The sequence below is a fragment of the Mirounga leonina genome, unplaced genomic scaffold (genome assembly GCF_011800145.1).
Source record: "Mirounga leonina isolate KUSES-001 unplaced genomic scaffold, KU_Mleo_1.0 Mir_115, whole genome shotgun sequence".
NCBI lineage: Eukaryota > Metazoa > Chordata > Mammalia > Carnivora > Phocidae > Mirounga > Mirounga leonina.
Genome location: NW_023270268.1, coordinates 27,957,094 through 27,982,361, shown reverse-complemented (window position 1 = coordinate 27,982,361; position 25,268 = coordinate 27,957,094). Strand labels below are relative to the sequence as shown.

Below are 25,268 nucleotides of genomic sequence, written 5' to 3'. Positions count from 1 at the left end.
ACCTTTTCCTATGACAGCACTTTAAGGACTTAAATGGTTCTCAGACTGGGTTATGTGGTAGCAATCTCAGTGGCTGAGAACGGCAGTGATTTATTTCTTATACATACAAATGTCCATCCTGGGTCACCTGGGGACTCTGCTGCGCATTTCGCTCACTTAGAGACTCAGACTGATGTAACGGATCCTATTAGTAGTTTACTTTTAGCATCTACCAATTGAGTAAACATGTAATGACCAAAAAGCATAAATTGAATGGTTTCAAACTGAATGTTAATTGTAATTCTCCAACTTCCTGGGGACAAAGATTCATTTCAAAATCTAGATAAGATATCTTGAGTTCTACTTCCATGTACTGCAGAAGTTGACACCCTCCCCAGTGTTTCTGTGGGGTTCCATTCCTAGGAGTCATCTGTCCAGCTCTCTTTCCGCAGCCCTGCTCCCTCAGTTTTTAATCCCTACGGGCCATATCACACTGCTGTCCTATCTGCTTGTCCCAAAACATGGACATAGCCCCTCACCTTTATTCTCCAAGTCACAACAAGCAAAATGTTGTTATGGGTGGCAGATTTACTAGAGTCTCAGGGATAACAGGAGAGGAGGAAGTAGAGAAGACACATGAGGGGAGAGATATCTAAATGACTTGACCTTGAAATTTAGACCTCACAGTTTCCAAAGTTCCTTACTTGTCTCTCACCTCTTCCTACTCCAGTATCAGGCCCATCTTCAGCCCTCTGATGAATCCTTGCCAAACTTCTTCTCAACCCACAGCCCTGGTTTATGTGTCTAGTTGCAAAGGGAAAACTCAGCTTGACATTACTTTATTCAGCAGAGCAGTGGAGCTCCCTTTGTCTTAACCTCCTCCACTTTGATTTATTCTGATACAATCTCCTTCATAACCAAAGGAGTTATTAATACGTTTTCCAAGCAAAAGAATTATCTACCATAGCTTCCACATTGAAAGAGAAAGCAAAAGTTGAGAAATTCGTTTTTCTTTGAGATGCCTTCAAAAAGAGGCGCCTGGGTGGCTCAGTTGGTTAAGTGTTTGCCTTCGTCTCAGGTCATGAACTCTGGGTCTTGGGATTGAGCCCCCACCCCTGTTGGCCTCCCTGCTTAGAGGGGAGTCTGCTTCTCCCTTTCCCTCTGCCCCTCCCCACTGGTCATGCTTGTGCTCTCTCTCTGTCAAATAAATAAATAAAATTTTTTAAAAATTAAAAAATTAAATTTAAAACTTAATTAAAAAAAAAAAACTATAGAAACCAAAGGCATACTACATCCCACATGCCACACTCTAGGATTGTGGCATCTAGACCAGGCATCTCTCATCAGTTCTTCCTCATAAAGTTCACAATGCCGTCAGCTACTGTGGATGCATTCTTGATTTTTTTTTTTATAAGATACTTCTTTCCTCTTGCAGTGCATAGTGTGGGACTGGGACTCCAATGGCAAACACGACTTCATTGGAGAATTCACCTCGACATTCAAGGAGATGAGAGGAGCGATGGAAGGGAAACAGGTAGGTGGTAAACCACACATGATATTTCGCCCAGACACTTCTCTCATGATGCAACCTTAGCACCCACTACACATGGAACACCTAGAGAAGAGATATCAATATTTGATTAAATGTGACAAGTAGGAAGCGTGGTGGGATTTGAGTACCTAGATTCTACTACTAACCCAACCAAAGCACCCAGTATGACCTTGGAGATGACACTGCACCCGTGTGGTGCGGTTTCTCTATCAGTAAAACAGAGAGGTCAGAGGAGAATATTTCTAATTTCCTTTAGCTGTGTAGCCCTGGATTAAGTGGCTTAACTTCTCTGTGGCTCAATTTTCTCACTTAAAAAATGAAGGTGGTAAGTGTACCTACCTAACAGAACTTTGAGAAGATTAAATGAGATGATCCATGGTAGGCACTGAGCAGAGTGTCTAGCATGTAGCTAGCACTTCCCAAATACCTGCTTATGGTAGTACTATTCTTTCCATGACTTGGTGACATTAATTACACATTCACTGCTTTGGAAAAATTATTGGATTCCTCCAAATATTCATTATGGCCACTAGATTTTAATTTGGCTCCACCATTTCACTCAACGCACTGGATACTGAGACATGGACCCAAACACTAGCACGTAACAGGGGCATATAGGGATTTCATAGCATCACACAGAAACCTAAACCTCCTCTCCATTTCTCTCAGACACACATACATTCACATATCTATAAATTTATAGACATGGACATGGACCCTAACCATGTAACTGCTGTTCTTACCTGTTCATTGTTCACCTGCCCAATTTCTAGCCATAAAACCTGTATCTCTTTGCCTATGGGCTTTCTCTGGTGATTGGAGCCTGTTCTGCCTATGCCCACAGCAGGCTGAAGTATGAGGGGAGGTGTAGCTCCTTCCAGGGAGCAGCCCTCAACAAGTAACTAATAGGGAGTGAAGTATAAGTATTCCAGCTCTCTTGCCGCACAGGGGGCAGAACTCTGAATGTGTCCTCTATGCAGTTTCCTAGAGCTCCCCAGCAGAAATCGGCCCTGGTTGCCCACAGTGGTAACTGACTTGCACAGCTCTTTGACAGCCTCCACATCTCAATTCCCCACTCCTCAAATGGTGCTTCCTGGTATTACCTCCCAAATGAACTACTTACTTGCCTCAGGGGAACTCAAAACCAAAATACCTGACCTTCTTACTCTGGGACCCACTGTCCCCATGGAACAGAAAAGAGTGACAGCTGAGCATTCAGTGGCTTTGAGAAAGGTCTTTCCCTTAGAGATAATATCCTATACCTGACCTGGTCAGAAGTGCTGATTACAGAGGATGTCCAACAAATCATTTTTCATGTCTCTTCTTTCAGTTATAAGGTCAAGATATACCTAGACTGGATGGGAATAAACATTCTTTAGAACTGGAAGCTTAATCTGAATCAGACCATTTGTCAAGTACTTATATTTGGTCTAGAAAATCAAGGGCAATTTCCATGTAGTTCCCACAAAACCTGTTGTACATGCTCTGTTAAATATTCAGGATTCCAAACAACTTGTGTAACATGGAAAGACATTCACCACGAGCAAGCATGCAGCAGTTCAGGGCCACAGTCAAAACCAACACTGAATTGGGACGCCTGGGTGGCTCTGTTGGTTAAGTGTCTGCCTTTGACTCAGGTCATGATCCCAGGGATTTGACCACATCTCATGTGGTCCTGGGATCGAACCCCACATCAGGCTCCCTGCCCAGCGAGGAGTCTGCTTCTCCCTCTCCCTCTTCCATTCTCTTGTGCTCTCTCTCTCTCTCAAATAAATAAAATCTTAAAAAAAAAAAACCAACACTAAATTGTAAGTGAAGTCACACCCAGGATAGCAAGATAGCCAGAGAAGTTATTGTTCTGTTGAACCAGACCCTACTGGGCTAATAAATTAATGAGTTATCAATACCACGTATTAGAGTTCTAAAAAGTTTCACAAAGTTGTGCCTTATTCTCCTCTATAAGAAGAAAGAGCCAAATCAATAAATGTGGGAAACATTTCATCTTTAGGTTCCTAAGAGGGTAGTACAAGTAAAATTATAGCATATATTATAAGTGAAGAACACCAAAGTCTAATGCTTTCAAACAAACAGAAATGAATCTTTTAAGTTCCACTGAGGAAATGAATCATATGCTATGTATTTTTCTGTATCACCGAGATACCAGAAAGATTTTATTTAGTCCAATCACTCAGCCCCGTATGGGCACATATGCACTATGGGAAATGTTCTCTTATTTATTGATTCTACTAGTATTTATTACAGAACACCTACTAAGTGCCAAGTTCTATGTGTGTCATGACTGTGCATCAGAGTAGAATATTAACATGAATCAAATAAACAAAAAATGAAAATGTAATTACAGCTTTTGACAAATGCTATAAAAAAACTGAACAAGTTTTGGGATGCCTGGGTGGCTCAGTCGGTTAAGTGTCTGCCTTCAGCTCAGGTCATGATCCCAGGGTCCTGGGTTCGAGTCCCACATCGGGCTCCTTGCTCAGCGGGGAGCCTGCTTCTCCCTCTGCCTGCCACTCCCCCTGCTTATGCGCTCTCTCTCACACACAAATAAATAAATAAAATCTTTAAAAAAAAAATGAACAAGTTTAGTATAAAGGTGTGGTATTGGAAAGATAATCTGAAAAGGCAGCATTTAAGTTGAAGTCCCTTAACGATGAAAAAAAGCCAGCCATGTAACAAGCAAGGGAAAAGCCTGCAGGCTGAGGGAATAGCATTGCTCAGTCCTGAGTGAGGAAAGAGCTTGGTGTGATTAAGGATGTGGAGAGAGACCAGTGTATCTGGATCAGAGAGGGTGGATGGGATGTGCTCAAAGACAGAGGCAGGGGCCAGGAAAAGCACATTCTAATAGCTCGAAGAAAGGAATTTGGATTTTCTTCTAAATGTGATAAGAGACAGCTTTGTGCTCACCAGGACAGGAGCCACTAGCTACATGTGAGCGTTTTAGTCTTACTTTTTTTTTTCTTTAAAGATTTTATTTATTCATTTGAGACACAGAGATACAGAGAGAGAGAGAGAGCATGAGCAGTGGGAGAGGCAGAGGGAGAGGGAGAAGCAGGCTCCCTGCTGAGCCAGGAGCCCGATGTGGGGCTTGATCCCAGGACCCTGGGATCATGACCCGAGCCGAAGGCAGACGCTTAACCATCTGAGCCACCCAGGCGCCCCTAGTCTTACTTTTAATTAATTAAAATTAAGTTTCAATTTCAATTCCTCAGCCACACAAGCCACACTCCAAGTGCTCCTTAGCCTCATGCGGCTTCAATATTGGTTGGTACAGATATAGAATATTTCTATCATTGCAGAAAGTTCTCCTGGACAATGGTACAAAGAGGTCCAAGCCAGAGAATAACATGACTGGTTTGAACTTTTTAAAAAATGACTCTGGCCACTGTGTAGATAATTCGTTATAGTGAGCGAAGACAGTGAAGCAGATCTGTCAGGAAGCTACTACTGTAGGCAAGACAAGAGGCGATAATGACTTAGGTTCAAAAAGTGATGGTGGAGATGGAGAGAAGTAGAGTGATTTAAGATGGATTTTGGACACAAGAGCTACAAGCCGTGTTGAGGGTTTGGATGTGAGGGGGGTAGATGAGTAAACATTGGTGCTATTTCTTGAGTAAGGAAGTCTGGTTTCAGGGAGGTCCAGTTTGTGAGGAAAGTTCAAGAGTGGGGCTGGGGCAACTGGAAGAGAGGCCTACCTAGGGGTGTATTTTAGAGCCATCAGCAAACAGGTAGTTAATGTCAAGAGAATGGGGGATAGGGAGGGAGGATAGAGGAAGTTGGAACTGAGGAAACTCAGTAAGGAGAAACAGAGACAAAAAGAGGAGCCATCCTCTTTAAGCTCCTTCCTGTGAGAGTCATGGTTCTGCAGGGTAAATTCTTGATTAACTTGGGTTAATTCTCGGGGGCCTTCATGAACAACTTTAGTTTGAGGTGGCCAAAAGGAAACTTGCAAGAACAAATAGGAGAGCCCCTCCAAGGCCCTTCTAGGGGAAGCACTATGTTAATAGGCCAGGTTTTGAAGTGAGACTGATGTGGTAAATCCCATCTCCACCAGTTGCCACCCATAAGACCTGAGTGTCATCTTTCACCTCTAAAAGGGAGTTGGGGGAGAGTTAAATGGGATTGTAGATGTAAAGCAAATAACCTATAATAACATTTATCCCAACACAGATGCAGAATACTTAGACCTGGTTCATCAGCACCCCCCTCCCGCCCAACAGGCATAAAAGCCCCAAGTACCTGCAGGTTCTGATTCAGCTTCCTTAGAGCCCTTGTCTGGCTGTACCAACCCTCCCCTACTGGTTTGCCTTAGCCTAAGATGGAAATGAGTAGACTTTTCATGGATTATCACTATAATTCTTCAGATAACTTGAAATCTAACTCATTCGAAGTTTCATTTGTTATGTCCCGCTTGATCGAAGAAATTGAGGTTAATAGAAATTATTGAAAATGACAAAGGAATCATCACAGCTAATTTTGCATCTTTTCTTTCCAATTGTAAGGTAAATCCCTATGCTACTTGTTCATATGGTGATATTAGAGGAAGATTTGGGGGAAAGGCAATTTCAGTTTTGATGGGTTTGGGAGGGACTTGGGGTGCTTTGTCTGAAAATACTAGATCTACTTTAAGACAAGCTAGAATTCTTGTTTATCAAGCACTACCCACATGGAGAGCTAATGAGAAGAGAACCTAAGAGAGGGAAAAAAGACAACCATCATCATGATGAAAAGATTAGGCCTTTAAAAAAAAAAAAAACAGGGTTGGAAATGTCTTGATTTCAGATTCAATTTGACTCTTCTTTCTTCCTTTCCTCTCCTCCCACCCTCCCTCCCTCCCTTCCTATCTTCCTTCCTTCCTTCCTTCCTCTTTTTTGTTCCTTCCTCTTATGAAAAGAGTTTTAGAGGACCCTTAGCCAGTACAGGATTCCTTTCTTCCCAACACTTATGTGGTTGCCCAGCCCCTACTGGACCTTCCCCAGTATTGAGAAACTACTGTTCTCAGTTATCTGTTGCTGAGGAACAAATTACCCCCAAACTTCCTAGCTGAAAACAACAATCATTATTTACTCACAGTTCCCTGGGTTGGCAATTTAGGCTGAGTTCACCTGGGGCAGCTCCTCTCTGTTCTACATGATGCCAACTGAACTCACTCATGCATTTGTGCCTCAGCAACTGGGATGGCCGGGACATTTCTCCATATACTCTTTTATTCTCCAGATCAGATATCAGCTTTTTTACATGATAGTAAAAACTCCCCAGCAGCAGGAAGAAGGCAAGCCCCAATGCACAGGCACTTTTTAGTCCTCTGCTCATATCACTTTTGCTAATCTCCCATTGGCCAAAACAAGTCACATGACTAAGCTCATCATCATTGTGGAGGGACCTGCACAAATGGATGAACACTGAGAGGAATGGAGCAATGGGGGTCAAAGCTGTATCAGTCTACCCCACTCACATCTGCCTCAGAAACTGCTTTATTTTCAGATACTCCTAACTGTCAGAGAGAAAGTGAAAATTTGTCTCCTGAGTGGAAATTCAAGGATCTGGCTCCCACAGAATGGTGGGCAGGAGCATTCAGTGGCTCTTGGATGTTTGACTTGTAGTTGGTTTTATCACATGAAGTCTTCTGTGGGCTGAAAAGGTTGATATCTCTTCCCCTAGACACTCCCTTAGTTCCCAGCTACCTCCTCAGTTCCAAGCCACTCCTGCAGCTCTCATACTATCCCCTTTGGAGATCTATTGTGTCACCGTTGTGTTATGTATCACTTCATTATTTCAGTTCTCAGCGAGGGTCTATGCAAACTCGTCATTATTCCCACTAACTTCCTGTAGCCAGCATTCAATGTCTCTCAGTGTTCTGACCTTTTAAGCCATTTCCTAGGCACTAAGACTCAACACTTGTGTTAGGAATGTGTCTACAGACATCTCCTTCCCTCTGTTGCTTGATTTGACCCTATTTAATAGAAAGCATTCATAAGTGCCAGGCACTGTTTTATTTATTTATTTATTTATTTATTTATTTATTTATTTATTTATTTGTAGTTTTTAATTTTATTATGTTAGTCACCATACAATACATCATTAGTTTTTGATGTAGTGATCCACGATCCATTGTTTTCATATAACACCCAGTGCTCCATGCAGTACGTGCCCTCCTTAATACCCATCACCGGGCTAACCAATCCCCCCTCCCCCCTCCCCTCTAAAACCCTGTTTGTTTCTCAGGTCCATAGTCTCTCATGGTTCATCTCTCCCTCCAATTCCCCCTGCCCATTTTTCCCTTCCTTCTCCTAATGTCCTCCATGTTATTCCTTATGTTCCACAAATAAATGAAACCATATGATAATTGACTTCCTCTGCTTGACTTATTTCACTTAGCATAATCTCCTCCAGTCCCATCCATGTTGATGTAAAAGTTGGGTATTCATCTTTTCTGATGGCTGAGTAATATTCCATTGTATATATGGGACCACATCTTCTTTATCCATTCATCTGTTGAAGGGCATCTCGGCTCTTTCCACAGTTTGGCTATTGTGGACATTGCTGCTATGAACATTGGGGTGCATATGGCCCTTCTTTTCACTACATCTGTGTCTTTGGGGTAAATACCCAGGAGTGCAATTGCTGGGTCATAGGGTAGCTCTATTTTTAAATTTTTGAGGCACCTCCACACTGTTTTCCAAAGTGGATGTACCAACTTGCATTCCCACCAACAGTGTAAGAGGGTTCCCCTTTCTCCACAACCTCTCCAACATTTGTTATTTCTTTCCCTGTCCATTTATGCCATTCTAACTGGTGTAAGGTGGTATCTCAGTGTGGTTTTGATTTGGATTTCCCTGATGGCTAATGATGATGAACATTTTTTCATGTGTCTGTTAGCCATTTGTATGTCTTCTTCAGAGAAGTGTCTGTTCATCTCTTCTGCCCACTTTTTGACTTGATTATTTGTTTTTTGGGTGTTGAGTTTGAGAAGTTCTTTATAGATCTTGGATACCAGCCCTTTATCTGTAGTGTCAGTTGCAAATATCTTCTCCCATTCTGTGGGTTGCCTCTTTGTTTTGTTGACTGTTTCCTTTGCTGTGCAGAAGCTTTTTATCTTGATGAAGTCCCAAAAGTTCATTTTTGCTTTTGTTTCACTAGCTTTTGGAGATGTATCTTGAAAGAAGTTGCTGTGGGCGATGTCAAAGAGGTTACTGCCTATGTTCTCCTCTAGGGTTTTGATGGATTCCTGTCTCACATTGAGGTCTTTCATCCACTTTGAGTTTATCTTTGTGAATGGTGTAAGAGAATGGTCGAGTTTCATTCTTCTGCATGTGGCTGTCCAATTTTCCCAGCACCATTTATTGAAGAGACTGTCTTTTTTCCATTGCATGTTTTTTCCTGCTTTGTCAAAGATTATTTGAACATAGAGTTGAGGGTCCATATCTGGGTTCTCTATTCTGTTCCCTTGGTCTATATGTCTGTTTTTGTGCCAGTACCATGCTGTCTTGGTGATCACAGCTTTGTAATATAGCTTGAAATCGGGCAACGTGATGCCCCCAGCTTTGTTTTTCTTTTTCAACATCTCCTTGGTGATTCGGGGTCTTTTCTGATTCCATACAAATTTTAGGATTGTTTGTTCCAGCACTTTGAAAAATTTCATTGGAATTTTGATCGGGATGGCATTGAAAGTATAGATTGCTCTGGGTAGCATAGACATTTTAACAATGTTTATTCTTCCGATCCATGAGCATGGAATATTTTTCCAACTTTTTGTGTCTTCTTCAATTTCTTTCATGAGTTTTTTATAGTTCCTAGAGTATAGATCCTTTACCTCTTTGGTTAGGTTTATTCCGAAGCATCTTATGGTTTTTGGTGCTATTGTAAATGGAATCATTTCTTTAATTTCTCTTTCTACAGTTGCGTTGTTAGTGTATAAGAAAGCAACTGATTTCTGTGCATTGATTTTGTATCCTGTCACATTACTGAACTGCTGGATGACTTCTAGTAATTTGGGGGTGGAGTCTTTTGGGTTTTCCACATAAAGTATCATGTCATCTGCGAAAAGAGAGTGTTTGACTTCTTCTTTGCCAATTTGAATACCTTTTATTTCTTTTTGTTGTCTGATTGCTGTTGCTAGGACTTCTAGTACTATTTTGAACAACAGTGGTGAGAGCGGGCACCCTTGATGTGTTCCTGATCTTAAGGGAAAGGCTCTCAGCTTTTCCCCATCGAGGATGATATTCGCTGTGGGTTTTTCATAGATGGATTTTATGAGCTTGAGGAATGTTCCCTCTATCCCTATACTCTGGAGAGTTTTAATCAGGAAAGGATGTTGTATTTTGTCAAATGCTTTTTCTGCATCAATTGAGAGGACCATATGGTTCTTCTCCCTCCTCTTATTAATGTGTTCTATCACATTGATTGATTTGCGAATGTTGAACCACCCTTGCATCCTGGGGATAAATCCCACTTGGTCGTGGTGGATGATCCTTTTAATGTATTGGTGGATCCTATTAGCTAGGATTTTGTTGAGGATTTTGGAATCCATATTCATCAGGGATATCAGTCTGAAATTCTCCTTTTTGATGGGGTCTTTGCCTCGTTTGGGGATTAAGGTAATGCTGGCCTCATAGAATGAGTTTGGAAGTTTTCCTTCTGTTTCTATTTTTTAAAACAGCTTCAGTAGAATAGGTATTATTTCTTCTTTGAATGTTTGGTAGAATTCCCCAGAGAATCCATCAGGCCCTGGACTCTTGTTTTTGGGGGAGGTTTTTGATCACTGCTTCAATCTCGTTTCTGGTTATTGGCCTATTCAGGTTGTCAATTTCTTCCTGTTTCCGTCTTGGCAGCTTATAGGTTCCAGGAAGGCCTCCATTTCATCCAGATTGCTCAGTTTATTGGCATATAGTTGTTGATAATAATTTCTAATAATTGTTTCTATTTCCTTGGTGTTAGTCGTGATCTCTCCCCTTTCATTCATAATTTTATTAATTTGGGTCCTTTCTCTCTTCTTTTGGATAAGTCTGGCCAGTGGTTTATCAATCTTATTAATTCTTTCAAAGAACCAACTTCTAGTTTCGTTGATCTGATCTACTGTGTTTCTGGCTTCTAATTCATTGATCTCTGCTCTAATTTTAATTATTTCTCTTCTAATGAGTGGCTTAGGCGTCGTTTGTTGCTTTTTCTCTAGTTCTTTAAGGTGTAGAGTTAGTTGGTGAATTCGGGATTTTTCTATTTTTTTGAGTGAGGCTTGGATGGCTATGTATTTCCCCCTTAGGACCGCCTTTGCAGTATCCCATAGGTTTTGGACCGATGTGTTTTCGTTCTCATTGATTTCCATGAATTGTTTAAGTTCTTCTTTGATTTCTTGGTTGACCCAAACATTCTTGAGCAGAATGGTCTTTAGCTTCCAAGTGTTTGAATTTCTGCCAAATTTTTTCTTGTGATTGAGTTCCAGTTTTAGAGCATTGTGGGTCTGAGAATATGCAGGGAATAATCTCAATCTTTTGGTATTGGTTGAGACCTGATTTGTGACCCAGTATATGGTCTATTCTGGAGAAGGTTCCATGTGCGCTCGAGAAGAATAAGTATTCTGTTGTTTTAGGGTGGAATGTTCTGTAAATATCTAGGAGGTTCATCTGGTCCAATGTAGCATTCAAAGCTCTTGTTTCCTTGTTGATTTTCTGCTTAGATGATCTGTCCATTGCTGAGAGTGGAGTACTGAGGTCTCCTACAAATAACGTATTGTTATCAATATGACTCTTTATTTTGGTTAACAGTTGGCTTATGTAGATGGCTGCTCCCATGTTGGGGGCATAGATATTTACAATTGTTAGATCTTCTTGTTGGATAGACCCTTTAAGAATGATATAGTGTCGTTCTGTGTCTCTTATTATAGACTTTAGTTTAAAATCTAATTTGTCTGATATAAGAATTGCTACCCCAGCTTTCTTTTGAGGTCCGCTGGCATGGAAGATAGATATTCATCCCTTCACTTTCAGTCTGGATGTATCTTTAGGTTCAAAATGAGTCTCTTGTAGACAGCATATGGATGGGTCCTGTCTTTTTATCCAATCTGCAACCCTGTGTCATTTTATGGGAGCGTTTAGGCCATTCACGTTGAGAGTGATTTTTGAAAGATATGAATTAATCGTCATCATGTTGCCTGTGAAGACATTGTTTTTATAGATTGTCCCTGTAAATTTCTGTTGTAGATCACTCTTGGGGTCTTTCTCCTTTTATAGAACCTCCCTTAATATTTCTTGCAGGGCCGGCTTATTGGTCACATATTCTTTCAACTTCTGCCGGTCGTGGAAGCTCTCCATCATTCTAAATGAAAGCCTTGCCAGATAAAGTATTCTTGCCTGCATGTTCTTCTCATTTAGTACCCTGAATATGTCTTGCCAGGCCTTTCTGGCTTGCCAGGTCTCTGTGGATAGGTCTGACGTTATTCTGATGTTCCTCCTCTGTACATAAGGAATCTCTTCCCCCTAACTGCCCTTAAGATGGTTTCCTTGGTTCTAAGATTTGCAAGTTTTACTATTACATGCCGGGGTGTTGGCCTGTTTTCCTTGATCTTAGGAGGGGTCCTCTCTGCCTCTAGGATGCGAATTTTTGTTTCATTCCCCAGATTAGGGAAGTTCTCAGCTATGATTTGCTCAAATACATCTTCTAGCCCTCTCTCTCTCTCCACTCCCTCCGGGATTCCAATGATTCTGACATTGGAACGCCTCATGGTGTCACTTATTTCTCTGATTCTATTTTCATGGATTCTGAGTTGTTTTTCCCTGGCCTCCTCTTTTCCCTTTTTATCTATTATACTGTCTTCCAGATTGCTTATTCTCTCTTCTGTCTCAGTTACCCTAGCTGTTAGATTATCTAGATTGGATTGGATCTCATTGATAGCATTTTTGAGTTCTGCCAATTCACCTTTTATTTCTGCCCTTAGAGACTCTATGTTGCCATTAATTGATTTCTCCATTCTAGCCATTGTCTTCACAATTGCTTGCCTGAATTCCATCTCTGACATCTTGGTTATATCTGCATCCATTTGTAAATCTGCAGCATAAGTCATAATCTCTGAGTCTTTTCTGTTTGGGGGGCTCCTCCTCCTAGTCATTCTGTTGATGGGTGTTTGAGGGAATGTATAGAGTCCACATTATTGACCAGAACCCAAGCAAGATGCACCTGTTTTCTTGGGACCTTAGGGTTGCTGGCCTCTTGTTTCCCCAGCCTGTCTTCTGCGGGAGGGGCCTGCCGCGCTGTTACTCAGGCAACGCTGTTTGGTTGGAGTTGCCCTGCACCCCTGTGGTGGGGGATGGGCTCAGTGGGAATCAGTCTTTGGGGCTTTTGTTCTCTGGCGCCTTTTCCTGGTGGCTTTCCGTGTCTCTTCCGCGAGTCAGAGCAGAAGAGACCGTTTCCAACCCTCTGCCTCAGAGCAGAGAGACCTCAGTCTGTTCTTCAGTGAGCTCTCCAGGCCACACCGTCTCCGTCTCTGTCCGAGCTGCTATAAACTGCAGCAGCCTGGGTTGTGCGCCCCTCCGCAGCGCTCCCAGTCCTGCCTCCGGTCGGCACGTCTCTGCCTTTTGTGCTTCTAAAACCACCAGCCGCTCCCAGTTCGCACACGCGCGACTCCGCCGCTTGGGGTTCCGGCCCGGGGACTGCATTTCGCCTGCGCGCAACTCCGCGGCTCGCTGCTTGGGGTTTCCACCCCGGGGGTTGCAGTTCACTGGCGCAGCCCCGGCGCACCGGGTTTCCATCTCGGAGGCTGCAGTTCGCATGCGCGCAACCTTCGCTCCGGTTTCTGTCCGGGGGGCTGCGGTTCACGTGCCCACGACCACGCTGGTCTGGTTTTCCACCCCGGGGGGCTGCCCTAAAGTCCTTTCCCGACGCTACCGGTCTGCGACTCTGTGCCCGTCCACAGCGCGCGCGAGGCTGTCACTCACCGGCGGTGTAGGATCCCCACGGCCAGGCTCCCTCCTGCTGCCGTTTATCCTCCGATATCTGCCCGCAGGATCATGGCTCTCTGCTTCGTACCTCAAAACCAACCGCCTGTGATATTCTGTTTGTAGAGATCCAGATCTTCTTAAGTCTCAGCCTGGTTTCATGGGTGCTCAGAGTGGTCTGGTAGATATCCAGCTCAATTCCGGGGACCAGTTGAAATAAGGTCACCTACTCCTCCGCCATCTTTCCCCTCTCATCATAAATGAAATAGTTCTGGAGGCTGGAAGGTGCCGATCCTGGGCTGGCAGGGCAGGTTTCTGGAAGAGCTCTCCGGGCTTGCGGCTGGCAATCCTTCCGCTGTGTCCTCACAGGGTGGACAGCGAGCTTGGCCCTGGGGTCTCTTCTTACTAGGACACTAATCCTGAAGGATCAGAACCCCACCCTTACGGCCTCGTTTGTCCTTAATCACGTCCTCAGAGGCCCCACCTTCAAGTGCAGCCACACCAGGGGCTGGGACTGCGACGTACCGTTGGAGGGGATCATTGAGAGGCCGCCAGGCACTGTTTTAAATGTATTACATGGATTAATTACTAAAGCTTCACAATAATCCTGAGATAGATACAATTATCACCTCCATTTTACAGAGGAGATATCCAAGGCATAGAGGAATCAAGTAATTTGCTAAGGGTTGCGTGGCTGGAAATTGGTGGGATCAGGATTCAAACCAGGCAATCGGATAGCACTCACCCATGCCTCTGAACTGGGTTATGACACAGAGACTCAGATCCATTTGCTGCAGCACCTGGGGGCTTAGTCTCACTGAATCGCTCCCCTTCTTCCTGAGCAGGCTCTCTTGTTGCAGGTGCAGTGGGAGTGCATCAACCCCAAGTACAAAGCCAAGAAGAAGAATTATAAGAACTCGGGCATTGTGATTTTGAATCAGTGCAAGGTATGTATGTAGTCCCTCTCTTTCAAGGAGTGTGAAGCTAGGGCTGTCTGGGAGGAAGAGCTCAGGTTGTATGGTCAGTGAGAGAGAATGTCAAGGAGGTGTGGTGTTTTTTAAAATAAAAATCAGGAAGTCAATGTATTAATGGATGTACAATGAGAAATGTAAGCATGGGTGGTCTTGGAACTGTGGTGGCCCGGTGCCACCATCCCTTCCACAAAGACAGTCATACCCCCAAAGATGGGGAGTCCTGGTCACATGTCAGGCTCTTCTCTGTCCAGAACAGCATCAGAGGGAGATCCCCCCAAAGGGTAAGCCAACATTTCCAGAGCGCCTATTGTATGCTTGTCACAGTGTTCAGTGCTTTCTGTGTGGCGCTTCACCCATACTGAGTGGTACCATGAACACAAAGCAGTGGTGAAAGATCACAAGGGCCTAGAAACTCCTCCCAGAAGGGCTCTAACTTCACAGAAAATCCTACATGCTAACAATCAAATCTCTTAAGTCACATCTGAGAATAACTCTGGCACTGGTTGAGTATTTACTATGTGAGAGTAATGATGATGAATTCTGTTTAACTTGTATCCCAACCCTGAGACTTCAGTTGTCAACTGAGATCATGTAACTAGTCACACACATGGTAAGTTTAAGAGCTGAGATTTTAACCTATGCCTGTTTGACTCCAACACACAAGACTTAAATGCCATCTAGTTTCTCTCTGTGTTTGTCAGGTTCCTTCTCCCAGATTGGCCTCTCCATGGCTGCCAGGCGCTGCACATCCTCTCATAGCAAGAGCGAGGGGAAAGAAAAGACGGATATGCCCACCTCTTGAACCAATCAGTGGGACTAGGGGATAGTATATTGGGATTGGCCATCTGGGATCATTGTATTAATTGTGTCTTTTATTTTCTACAGTTTTTGATGCTTTAACATCTTGGAGCCTTATGGACCCGCGTAGGGTCTGCACCTCCCAGGGTTAGCTAAATTTCTGGAGATAGCAAACAACTTGCTTGTGAGCCTACCTTTGATATGTAGACCAACCAATCCAGAGCCCATACCCCCAAACACCTCCTTTATAGAGCTCTCACATATGGAGCCAATATTCCTGTGGTCCTATATGACCCCGGGTCCAGGCTTCAGATAATTAGAGACCATCCTTATAGCCCAGAGCCACAAAAATTATTCAGACTCTCCAGTACTAAAACAATTTAACTGCTTACCCTGCCCCACTCATTCCTTACCACAAACACACACACACACACACACACACACAAAATAAAGACTTCCGCCCACACTTTCCTTTCAATCTTTCTGCCTTCTGACTGACCCTGGTGCTTCCCCATGTGGCCCCTGAGTGGTATGACATGCTTCCTATCCTTTGGGGAGTTGTGAGTAATAAACTCTTCTTCTAGGGATGCCTGGGTGGCTCAGTTGGTTAAGGATCTGCCTTCGGCTCAGGACATGATCCCAAGGTCCTGGGATTGAATCTTTCATTGGGCTCCTTGCTCCACAGGGAGCCTGTTTCTCCCTCTGCCTGCTGCTTTCCCTGCTTGTGCTCTCTCTCTCTCTTTCTCTCTCTCTCTCTGTGACAAATAAATAAAATCTTTAAAAAAAAAAGTCCATATTTTTAAAAAAATAAAAATAAACTCTTCTTCCAAAGGCAGATCACTGGTCATCTTACCTTACAAATCAAATCCCAGGCACATTCAAAGCATCCTTGTGCCCAGGGAAGCAGGAAAAAAAAATCTAGATGAACCACTTCAGTGGTTGTCTATCTCCTTTAGGTGGCTGTGTGTAAGTCTGTTTTGATTCTCCATGAATTGATCTTATAGTTTAGTGCTCAGGGGCCATGTTACTTCGACTCATTCCCAAGTTCTTATTTCCTTGATATACAGACAATAGTAGGGTGTCCCAACCATCAAGCAAAGCATTGCATAAGGAAGCCAGAAGCATGGGGCACCTGGGTGGCTCAGTCAGTTAAACATCTGCCTTCGGCTCAGGTCATGATCCTGGGGTCCTGGGATGGAACCCCACATCGGGCTCTCTGCTTCTCCTTCTCCCTATGACCCTCCCTGCCTGCTCGTGCCCTCGCTCTCACTTATGCACTCTCTCTCTCTCAAATGAATAAATTAAAAAATCTAAAAAAAAAAGGAAGCCAGGAGCAGGCACTGTTCAGGGGGCCAAGTAAACATCAGCCCTGAGAAAAGTCTGCCAAGAGATGTGTGCCACCTGGAGGTGGTACCTAGAGACACCAACATGGGATTTTGTGGGTTGGTCTCTGAGAAGCTGCCCTGAGCATCAGATGGAATCTGAGGATTGAGGGTCAAAATCACAGTTACTCCCTGCCCAGATACAGGGGCCAGTCTGCAAGCTCCACAACTGCAGGGATTGTGTCTGGTTTTCTCATCACTGTATCCCTAGCATCTAGTGCATAGTGGGGGCTCAGTAAATCCTTGTTCAATAAATAAATGGATGACTGTCACCCAGAGTCAAGCAGCAGAATCATAAGGAAGCAGAAATGAAGACCAGAGATCGGTAAGGCACACGACCACACAGGTGATCATGGTTGGGCAGAAGGCAGGGGCCGTACTGACTTCTGGCACAGAGGTCCAAAGGATGGACTACGCGGTCCAGACTGCCGTCATTAGAGTCCCACCTCCACCGTCAGCTGGGTAGGTGATCTTAGCCTCAACTGCCTCCTCCACAAAATGGCACAATAATAATGATAGTACCACTTTTATAGGGTGGTTCTAAGAATTAAATGAAATTACGGATATTAAGCCCCTGGCTTAGAGTTAGTGCTCATAAGTGTTAGTCATTGTTCATGGCATGGCAGGAATCTAACGAATGGGAAACTCAGGAAAGGCCTTCTCAGGACATTTCAATCCTGAAGCCACCAACCTATATTACTTGTGGGATTAAGAATGTTACCAGGACTGGGACTTAGATACAGGGAGCAAAACTGAAGGCAAGTGTAGTCTCTCGCCGGAGGCTTCCGTAACCCAAAAGAGGGGTGCAGGGCATAGGTAGTTGCAGCCCTCACAGGGCCATCTGAATTGAGCATTGCTTTTTCTTGCCTGTAACATAACAAAATCAGCTGACCCCTCTTTTCCTCACAGATCTCTTTATGCTCTTTCTTCTAGGTTAGCAGCCTAACCCCAAAGATTAAGCTTCCACTTCATAAGAAAATAGATCATGCTGTTACTAAAACGGTTTCCTCTCCTCCTCCTCCCATGCAGATCCACAAGATGCATTCTTTCTTGGACTACATCATGGGTGGCTGCCAAATCCAGTTTACAGTAAGTTGTTTCCATATTTATTCATATTCACGGATGGGGAATGGTGTGGGGAATGGTGCTGGGTTGGGAGAATGAGGAGACAAAAGTTTGTTAAAACCCTGGGTCAGCTTTGTTCAGATCTCATTGCTGGAATATTGTATGGTATCAAGTTTTTAAAGTGACTTCATACTTCTGTTTTCTCCAGTGAGTATGGTTGTCAGGAATTTATATCAGGAAATTCATGCCACTCATCCTCAGGTGGTTTGGGAACCCTCCTAATGCTTCCCATTCTTTCAGTAACTACATGTGGTGTGGGGCAGTGGGCATATTGCCAGGTCTGATCACCTGGTGAGTTGGATGGCAAGGAAGTAAACCATGCTGGCAAGTCCCACTGAGCCAAGGCAGATGCAGGCCAAACACAAGCCCAATGCCCACTGGTTAGTACCAAGAGGAAGCCATCCAAATGGTTCATCAGACAATGAAGAGGTGAATTCCAAAATATTGGGGAACTAGTCTTTCAGAGTTGAGAAATAGAGTACTAGACTCAGTGGGTGGATCAGGGATCATCTCCTACATGTAACCTGTGAGCGCATGGGATTTATACACTCCAAATATGTATTTGGGTGGGTAGGCTGGGTCTTTTTAAGATGCCTGGTAGACCAAGCTTATGAATGCATCTGCTCTGGAATAACTTACTTAATATTCGAAACCCTCCTAGGTTTGGGCAGATGTGACCTCCAGAAAGAGCATCCCCAGATGGCCAGAGATAGATCTGCTAAAACCTATGGGAAAGCCACATGGCAAACAAGAGAAACACCATCTGAACAGCTTTTGTTCCTCATCTTATAGACGTATGCTCATGAAGTTCAGCCCTGTTTAGCTCCCTCAACTGGCTCAGTCATATGAGGAAAGCAAGGCAGATGGTTTAATTGTTTTGTCCAGCTTTAAGCCCAAGAGAGTAGACAGGACCAATGTCTTTCTGGGACAGGGATGGTGATACTCAAAGGACTAAAAGGGGGAGTTCCAAAGGGGTGAGGTAAGGGGTTGTGTGATAGGCTGACCTGTCCTTAACTAGAGGCTTGTCCCCTAATCTCAGATGGGTCTACCTTTGTCCTCCCTAAACTTTGGGCATTGTTCACCTACCCCTGAATGGTTATGAGTTAATTATAGAATTTGGTCGTTTCTTTAGAGTCTAAGGCTCTCTGAAGGTGCACCCACCCAGCCCTCCTACGTGCATTGCGTGCCGGCACACACAGAGAGTAGCAGACCTGTCCATCCTGAGTGCGCACATCTAACACCAGCTGTCCTGTGAGCTCGCTGTCATGCTGGATGTACACAAATGGGAGTACAGAAGCCAGCAATGTCATAAAGGAGAGCTACTGGAGATAGTGTCTCACAATCTTAGGCAAAGGAGCCATTCAGGAAACTATTTATAGGTTTTCAAGGGAAAGCTCTATTGATTTGGGTCTGTTTTAGAGTCTATAGATTCCATGCTCTCGAACAACTCTTTATTCAACCTTCAGGGGCTTGCTCCGCCCTTGGAGTTATACTGCATAGAACCAGCCCCCGTGAATGCCGGAAGTTTAACCCCACAGGGTCCCTAGCTCCACATCCTGGGTCCACAGGGCCTGCCTGACACAGAAGGATGATCCTCCCCTCCTTTGTCACTCCTGCTGATCCTCCCCAGCTGGGAGGCACCACCTTAATGGCTCTCACCACCACCTCCCCAGTTCCAGCTCCTCCTCCCTTACCTTATTGACTTGGTCTCCCTCAGACTTTTTGAATTGTCCTTTTATTAGGCTCTCCTGGATCATCCCTTTTGAAGGGACCATTTGTTTCCTGTCAAGACTCTGACCAGTACACTTTACAAGCAGGAGCTCAGAGAAAGCTTTTACACTTTCCACAGATACCTGGTGCTTCTGACTCAACCTTAAGAATGTCAAAAGTGGAGCATCTTTTCCTTCAGGTACCAGGCTGATGTATATTAGGTACTTTTATCGAATTATAATGGATTGAACCCTAAACCTTAAAGGAGAGGTAAGGTTTAGGAAAAAACAAGAAATGAGATGAATAAATAGTATACTAGGATTTTCCTTTAAAAGCATCCCTACAGGGGCGCCTGGGCGTCTCAGTCAGTTAAGTGTCCAACTCTTGATTTCAACGCAGGTCAGGATCTCAGGGTTGTGATCGAGCCCCGCGTCAGGCTCTGCGCTGGGCATGGAGCCTGCTTAAGATTCTCTCTCTCCCTCTCCCTCTGCCCCTCCCTGCCTCCACCTCTCTTAAGAAAAATAAAAGAAGCATCCCTATGAACTTAAATGTTTATGCATCCGTATATTCTAATGATAAATATCGAAACCATATTTGTGTTAACATGCATAAACAGGGTATCTTCAGAGGAGTATTGGAGAAGTGGTTTGGATTAAGAATTTGAAGGGCTTTTAATTTTGAAGTAATGTGGTGGGTAAGGGAACGGTCAGAAGAATCTTGAGCAGGACACTGAAGCAATTGGGCACATGCTTTAGGGAACTAAACTGGGAGTGTTGGTAGAAGGCATCAAAGGTGGTGAGGGGGCTCTGGAAGATGAAGCAAGAAGAGATTAACAGTCCTGGTGACAGGTAACAAGAGGCTAAGCTAGCAGGGCAGCAGGAGGAAGGAACACTGTGGCAAGAGAGTCCAATAAGCCTTGGCCCGTAATCCAGTGAGGAGACGGAAGGCAGAGGATAATGAGTAGTCCGGAGGACTCAGATCTTCTGTGCCTGACTGGCAAAGCATGGCGGGCCTATTCATGGCAACATGGAAATCCAGAGGAGCTGCCAACAAGATGATTTGCTTTTGGACCTGATGGAACAACTTTCAGGCCTCCTAGTAGAGATGGCACTTATAAATATGGCCCTAGGTTTCAGGAGAGGGGTAGAAGTTGCACACAAATGGGTCTGGGTGAGATGGCCAGAGAGAAGAATACAGAGAGAAAAGATGTCTCAGGAAATTGTAGAAGATCTCCATTGGGCAGCAAGGCAGAGAGGGGCAACCACCAGGAGAAGAAATGCCAGAGGAAAAGGTCCAGGATGAGGCAGTACTTCAAATGACCAGGAAGAAAATTTTATAAGATCAAGGGCAATAATCCCATATGTGAGAGAGAAGTCAGAAGGTGAAGACTAAAACACTGGGTCACGGGATAAAGAGGCACATATCATCTTTTGAAAGAGCAATTTCAACAGCGTGAGACAGGGAGACCCAGGAGTTAGGGTGTAGACAGAAGGTAAGGAAGTGAACACAGCGGGTATAACTATTCATTCAAGAAGGCTGGCAGTGAAGAGGAAGCAAGAGGGGAAAAAGAGGATAGCAACTTGAGGATTAAAAGAGGGGAGGTTTCAGGCTAGAATCTGACCATAAGCAGAGGAGAAGCCCCAGTGGAGGGAAAGAGATTAAGATGCTAAAAAGAGCCCTAGTTAATGATTCTTTTTTGGTCAGCGGCCCCACTTGAGAATCTGATACACAATCTATATCCTCTCACTGCAAAATGCACACACCTGATTCTGCATGCCATTTCGGGAGGTCAAGGGCGCCCTGAGGACGTTCCGTCTCCTCATGGGAATCCTCAAATCATAAGAACTTGAGGGCAATTGTCACGTGGCAGTCTTGGAGGAGGTGGGAGGGGTGAGCGGACGAGAAACAGACTAGAGAGGGGGAGATGGAGTTCACTGTGTTTGGCACATGGCACAGCAGCCAAAAATAAAATTTGATACTAGAATTTCACACACAAAACACAAAATTATAGACAGCATAGAAGAGACAGACACCATAAGGTATTTGGAAAGAAAATGGTAGAAGAGTTCACTGTTTCCTTTGAAAGTTACTGCTTTTCCAGATGCATAAAAATGTACTTTGTAAAGCAGACTTTTCAGAGACAAGCTGTAAGCAACCTAAATGTCCAACAATAAGATAATGGCTAGATAAATTATAGTACCTCATTTAGGTGGATTATGATAAAGCCATTTTAAATGATAATTATAATGATTGATGATAACATGGGGACATGTTTATGACATAATGTTAAGTGAAAAAAAAAAAAAAGAAGGTAAAGCAGAGCTACCCTATGATTACAACCAGGTAAAACGTTTATGTCTTAAGACATGAGAGAGAGGAGAGAGAGAGAGAAAATCTAGAAAGGGAAAAGAAAACATGACTTGTTAGGCTAGTGAAATCCTTGAGGAAGAATTGACCTCAGGGGCATCCTCGACCTCTCAAAATTGTGTGCAGAAGTAAGTGTGTGCATTTTCTGATAAGAGGATATAAATCTTGTATCAGATTCTCAAGTGGTCCAGGTGACCCCCAAAAAGGTTTTGTTTTTTTTTTTTTTTTTCATATTTTCAGATGGCCATTTTCATATTGGTAATTTTCTAACATTAAGGATGGTATTGCTTTCCTTTATCTCTGATTTTATAGTCTACAGTTTGGTAATACAATATGATATAAGAAGCTAAATGTGGCTCCTCCCAGATTAACCTTCCAGCCTAAAGAAAAGTATCACCTATGACAAATTCTCTCAGGAAATCTTCCCAACCCTAACATGTTCAGGGCATCCTATGTCCACACTGTGTCCCAGTTTAAGTTTTAAATCTTTACATTATATCCCATACTAAACACTGGCGGACTCTGGTGTAGACCTCTGAGAAATGAGAAGGAGCCCTGGGTTGAAGAGGGGAGCGCTTTGCAGTTTGTGGGAAATTAACCAGGCAACCTTGGGGTCTCTCCCATCTAGTTGCTATTTCTTTGCCCCCAGCGGAGTTTTGAGGAAATAGAAAAGTACAAGAGTTTAACCTGTCATTTAAGAAATGGTCCAGACTGAACAGTATCTCCACCTACAAGGTTTATTGTATGGGTCCGAATTGTATACAAATATAAAAAACAAACAAACAAAAAACAAAGAAAACAGCTGCCCCAGCAGATGATAGGACAAAGGTTGACTGCAGGTTGATTACAGAGAGATTAGGCCACTAACCAGAGGTTGGTTCACAGTAGCTTGTCTTAGAAAATATCCGGGAGGTTTCAGATGGCTTGTTTGTCACAGGCAGACAAGGGGATCTGAGGAGTGGGCTCGTTTCACGTAAGAAGCTAAACATGTCCAAAGATAGATGCTTATCGTTGGCTTCCAGCCTTTTCCGGGAAGCAGCTCTGCACCGGGGACTTGGTGGCAGTGGAGGGAGCATTTCGCATTCATATTCTACAAGGTTTTGCAAAGCTGTTCCACAGCTCTGCTTAATGATGAGTGAGGCCTCCTGGGCAGAAGAGGAGAGCCACGGGCTCCGCCTGTTCCAGGGCTGCCTGCTGAGAAGATTGAAGTACATACCAGAACCACAGGCTTTCCTAAATGCTTCCTATCGGCCAATGAAAACGTGGCCGCCCCGCGAGCTCACCAGCATTCAGGAAGCCAGGCGTCAGTGGCCACCTCCACAAACTGGCATTTTTCAGTCATTTTCTTGCTTTTATTTCTCAGTTTAATCCCGTCTTTCACTGCCTCCCTGTTGCTTTTTAAAATAAACCTAACCTTTCGCTCTGTTCTCTTTCCACTAATGCTAACTTAAAGAGCACAGAGAATTCTTGGTAGAAGGCCACCTCCTGAAGATATTTTATCTCCAGCTTCATCAGGGAGACTTGAGAAACCATCACTTGCCAGGAAAAAGATCTTTCAGCTTCATGCCCTTAAGACCATCCATGGCTGTCTAGTCAATGATAAAATATTTTTGTTCTGAGCAGTGGGAACTACAGAAAGGGGTAGGTGGTAAGGATCATTGCTTTATTTCCTTTTTCACCGGGTTACTTTTAAGTTCATACCCTTCCCCAAAGCTCTATCAGAATCTCTGGAGCTAGAATAGCCTCTGTGGGTTTTCACAGACACTGGGGCCATCCCCATGGGAAAAGTGGAACCCCACCCCCCACCCCTACCCCCACCCCACTGCCCCCAGAGGCCTGCCTGCAGAAAAAAAGTAAAATTTCCATCAGGCCTGTTCATATGTCTACACAGCACCACCAAGAGCAGGCAGCCCAACACCGACCTTCTAACGGTGATCTTCAGATGCTTCTACTATCCTCAAGATGTTATCTCTTCCATTTCCAAAGAAATGTGGCCACTCCTTTTCCCTAACTGCCATCCATCAGTCACCAAATCCTCTTCATTTGCTATCCTAAATCTCTTGGGCCACAATCCCCTTCTCACTATCACCTCTGCCCCACACTAGTTTGTTAAGCATAAGGGAATTGTTCCAAGCCTGAGGATGAAGAGTTGATAGAAAATGAATTGACCAACAAGGCCCGAATGAGGATGAAGCAAGAGAGGCACCTAGGGTCCAAGATTTAAAAGGAGGCATTCACTCTCAAGATCATGCAAGTGTAGGGTCAGCCGGGAATGAATGCCTTCTTGAATTTGTGCCCTCGTCATCTCTCTTGCCTTCCCCTAGTCCCAACCCTATGATATGTTGCTCTATTTTAAAATACACTGTTGCCAAAATCTGTGTGTGTTCATCTAGACATTGTACACACTTCTCCCCATAACACAACATATTCATTCAGGTGATACACCCAGGCTTGGATGCTGTCACTTGGTGCCTGCATACTTGGAGGATCATGCCATGCCTGGGGAGGATAAGAGGAACATTTAGGTTTCTTGAGTTGTCATTTTTTTTTATGGAGGTTTTCCCTTCTGGCCTTTCTATTACCTGGTTTCATCCTCTGGTTTTATATCGAGACACCAGCATGTTTTTGTCACCATGGAATACCCTTGACACTCAGGTAATCAGCACATGGGACAATTTTCAACTGCAGCATCAAGCACAGGCAGAGGATTGTGGCGATCCATGATGAAGAGCATCTTAAACAGAACTGATGTGAGCCACAGGTACTGGCTATTGATAACAACATCTTGACACCTGCCAGTGATTTGCATTTTAGATAAATTGGAGCAAAATCAAGGTTATCTCCATAACAACATTCTCACATTCTCTAGAATTCTCTAGAGTCCTAAAATGCTTTCTTCAGTGAAAGAGGTGGCTTTACATCTGGCCTTCCCAGCACTGTTTTTACCTTATAAAGGCCATGTACACATGTGGGAGGGGCCAATACCCCTTAGTGTGTTCTTATCAGGACCAAAAGGCTGAGAATGGTGACTCTGCATGCTTGAGCTTCATAAACCAGGAGGACCCTAGGTGTATGGTTTCTTCAGACACTGTCTCTCAAGCACCTCCTAAGGGTTCTCCTTAGAGAAGTTTTCCAGAAATAATCTGCATGTATTTGGACCTCTGTCTGTTTGAGGCCCCATGGGTGGGTCCTGGAGTGCTTTACATCTCCTTCTTATTCACAAAATACATGGAGGCCCCTGACACATGACCTTTGCATCACAGTCCTTGATTAAAAGGACCTTCACCTATTGTCTTCCTCCTTTTTTCCGGTGGCTTCACTTCTACCTTGTGGCTGGAATCTATGTCAGAAGATGCTGGATTTTACTGGTCCTCTTAGATCACCTCCAGTCATCCTCAGTAACACATTCTCCCTATTACACACACACACACACACACAC

The 25,268-nt window shown here is 43.9% G+C and overlaps 1 protein-coding gene across 1 annotated transcript in view; it reads left to right on the top strand.

The window, feature by feature from the left end:
* Positions 1-1,428: 1,428 nt before the first annotated feature.
* The window catches only part of LOC118003622 (copine-4), a 51,714-nt gene continuing 27,874 nt past the window's right edge, over positions 1,429-25,268 (top strand). The window contains exons 1-3 of the mRNA XM_034994684.1: positions 1,429-1,513; positions 14,334-14,420; positions 17,657-17,716. Coding sequence (XP_034850575.1) covers positions 1,487-1,513; positions 14,334-14,420; positions 17,657-17,716 — 174 coding nt within the window. The 5' untranslated portion in view covers positions 1,429-1,486. The remainder of the gene's footprint in view (positions 1,514-14,333; positions 14,421-17,656; positions 17,717-25,268) is intronic.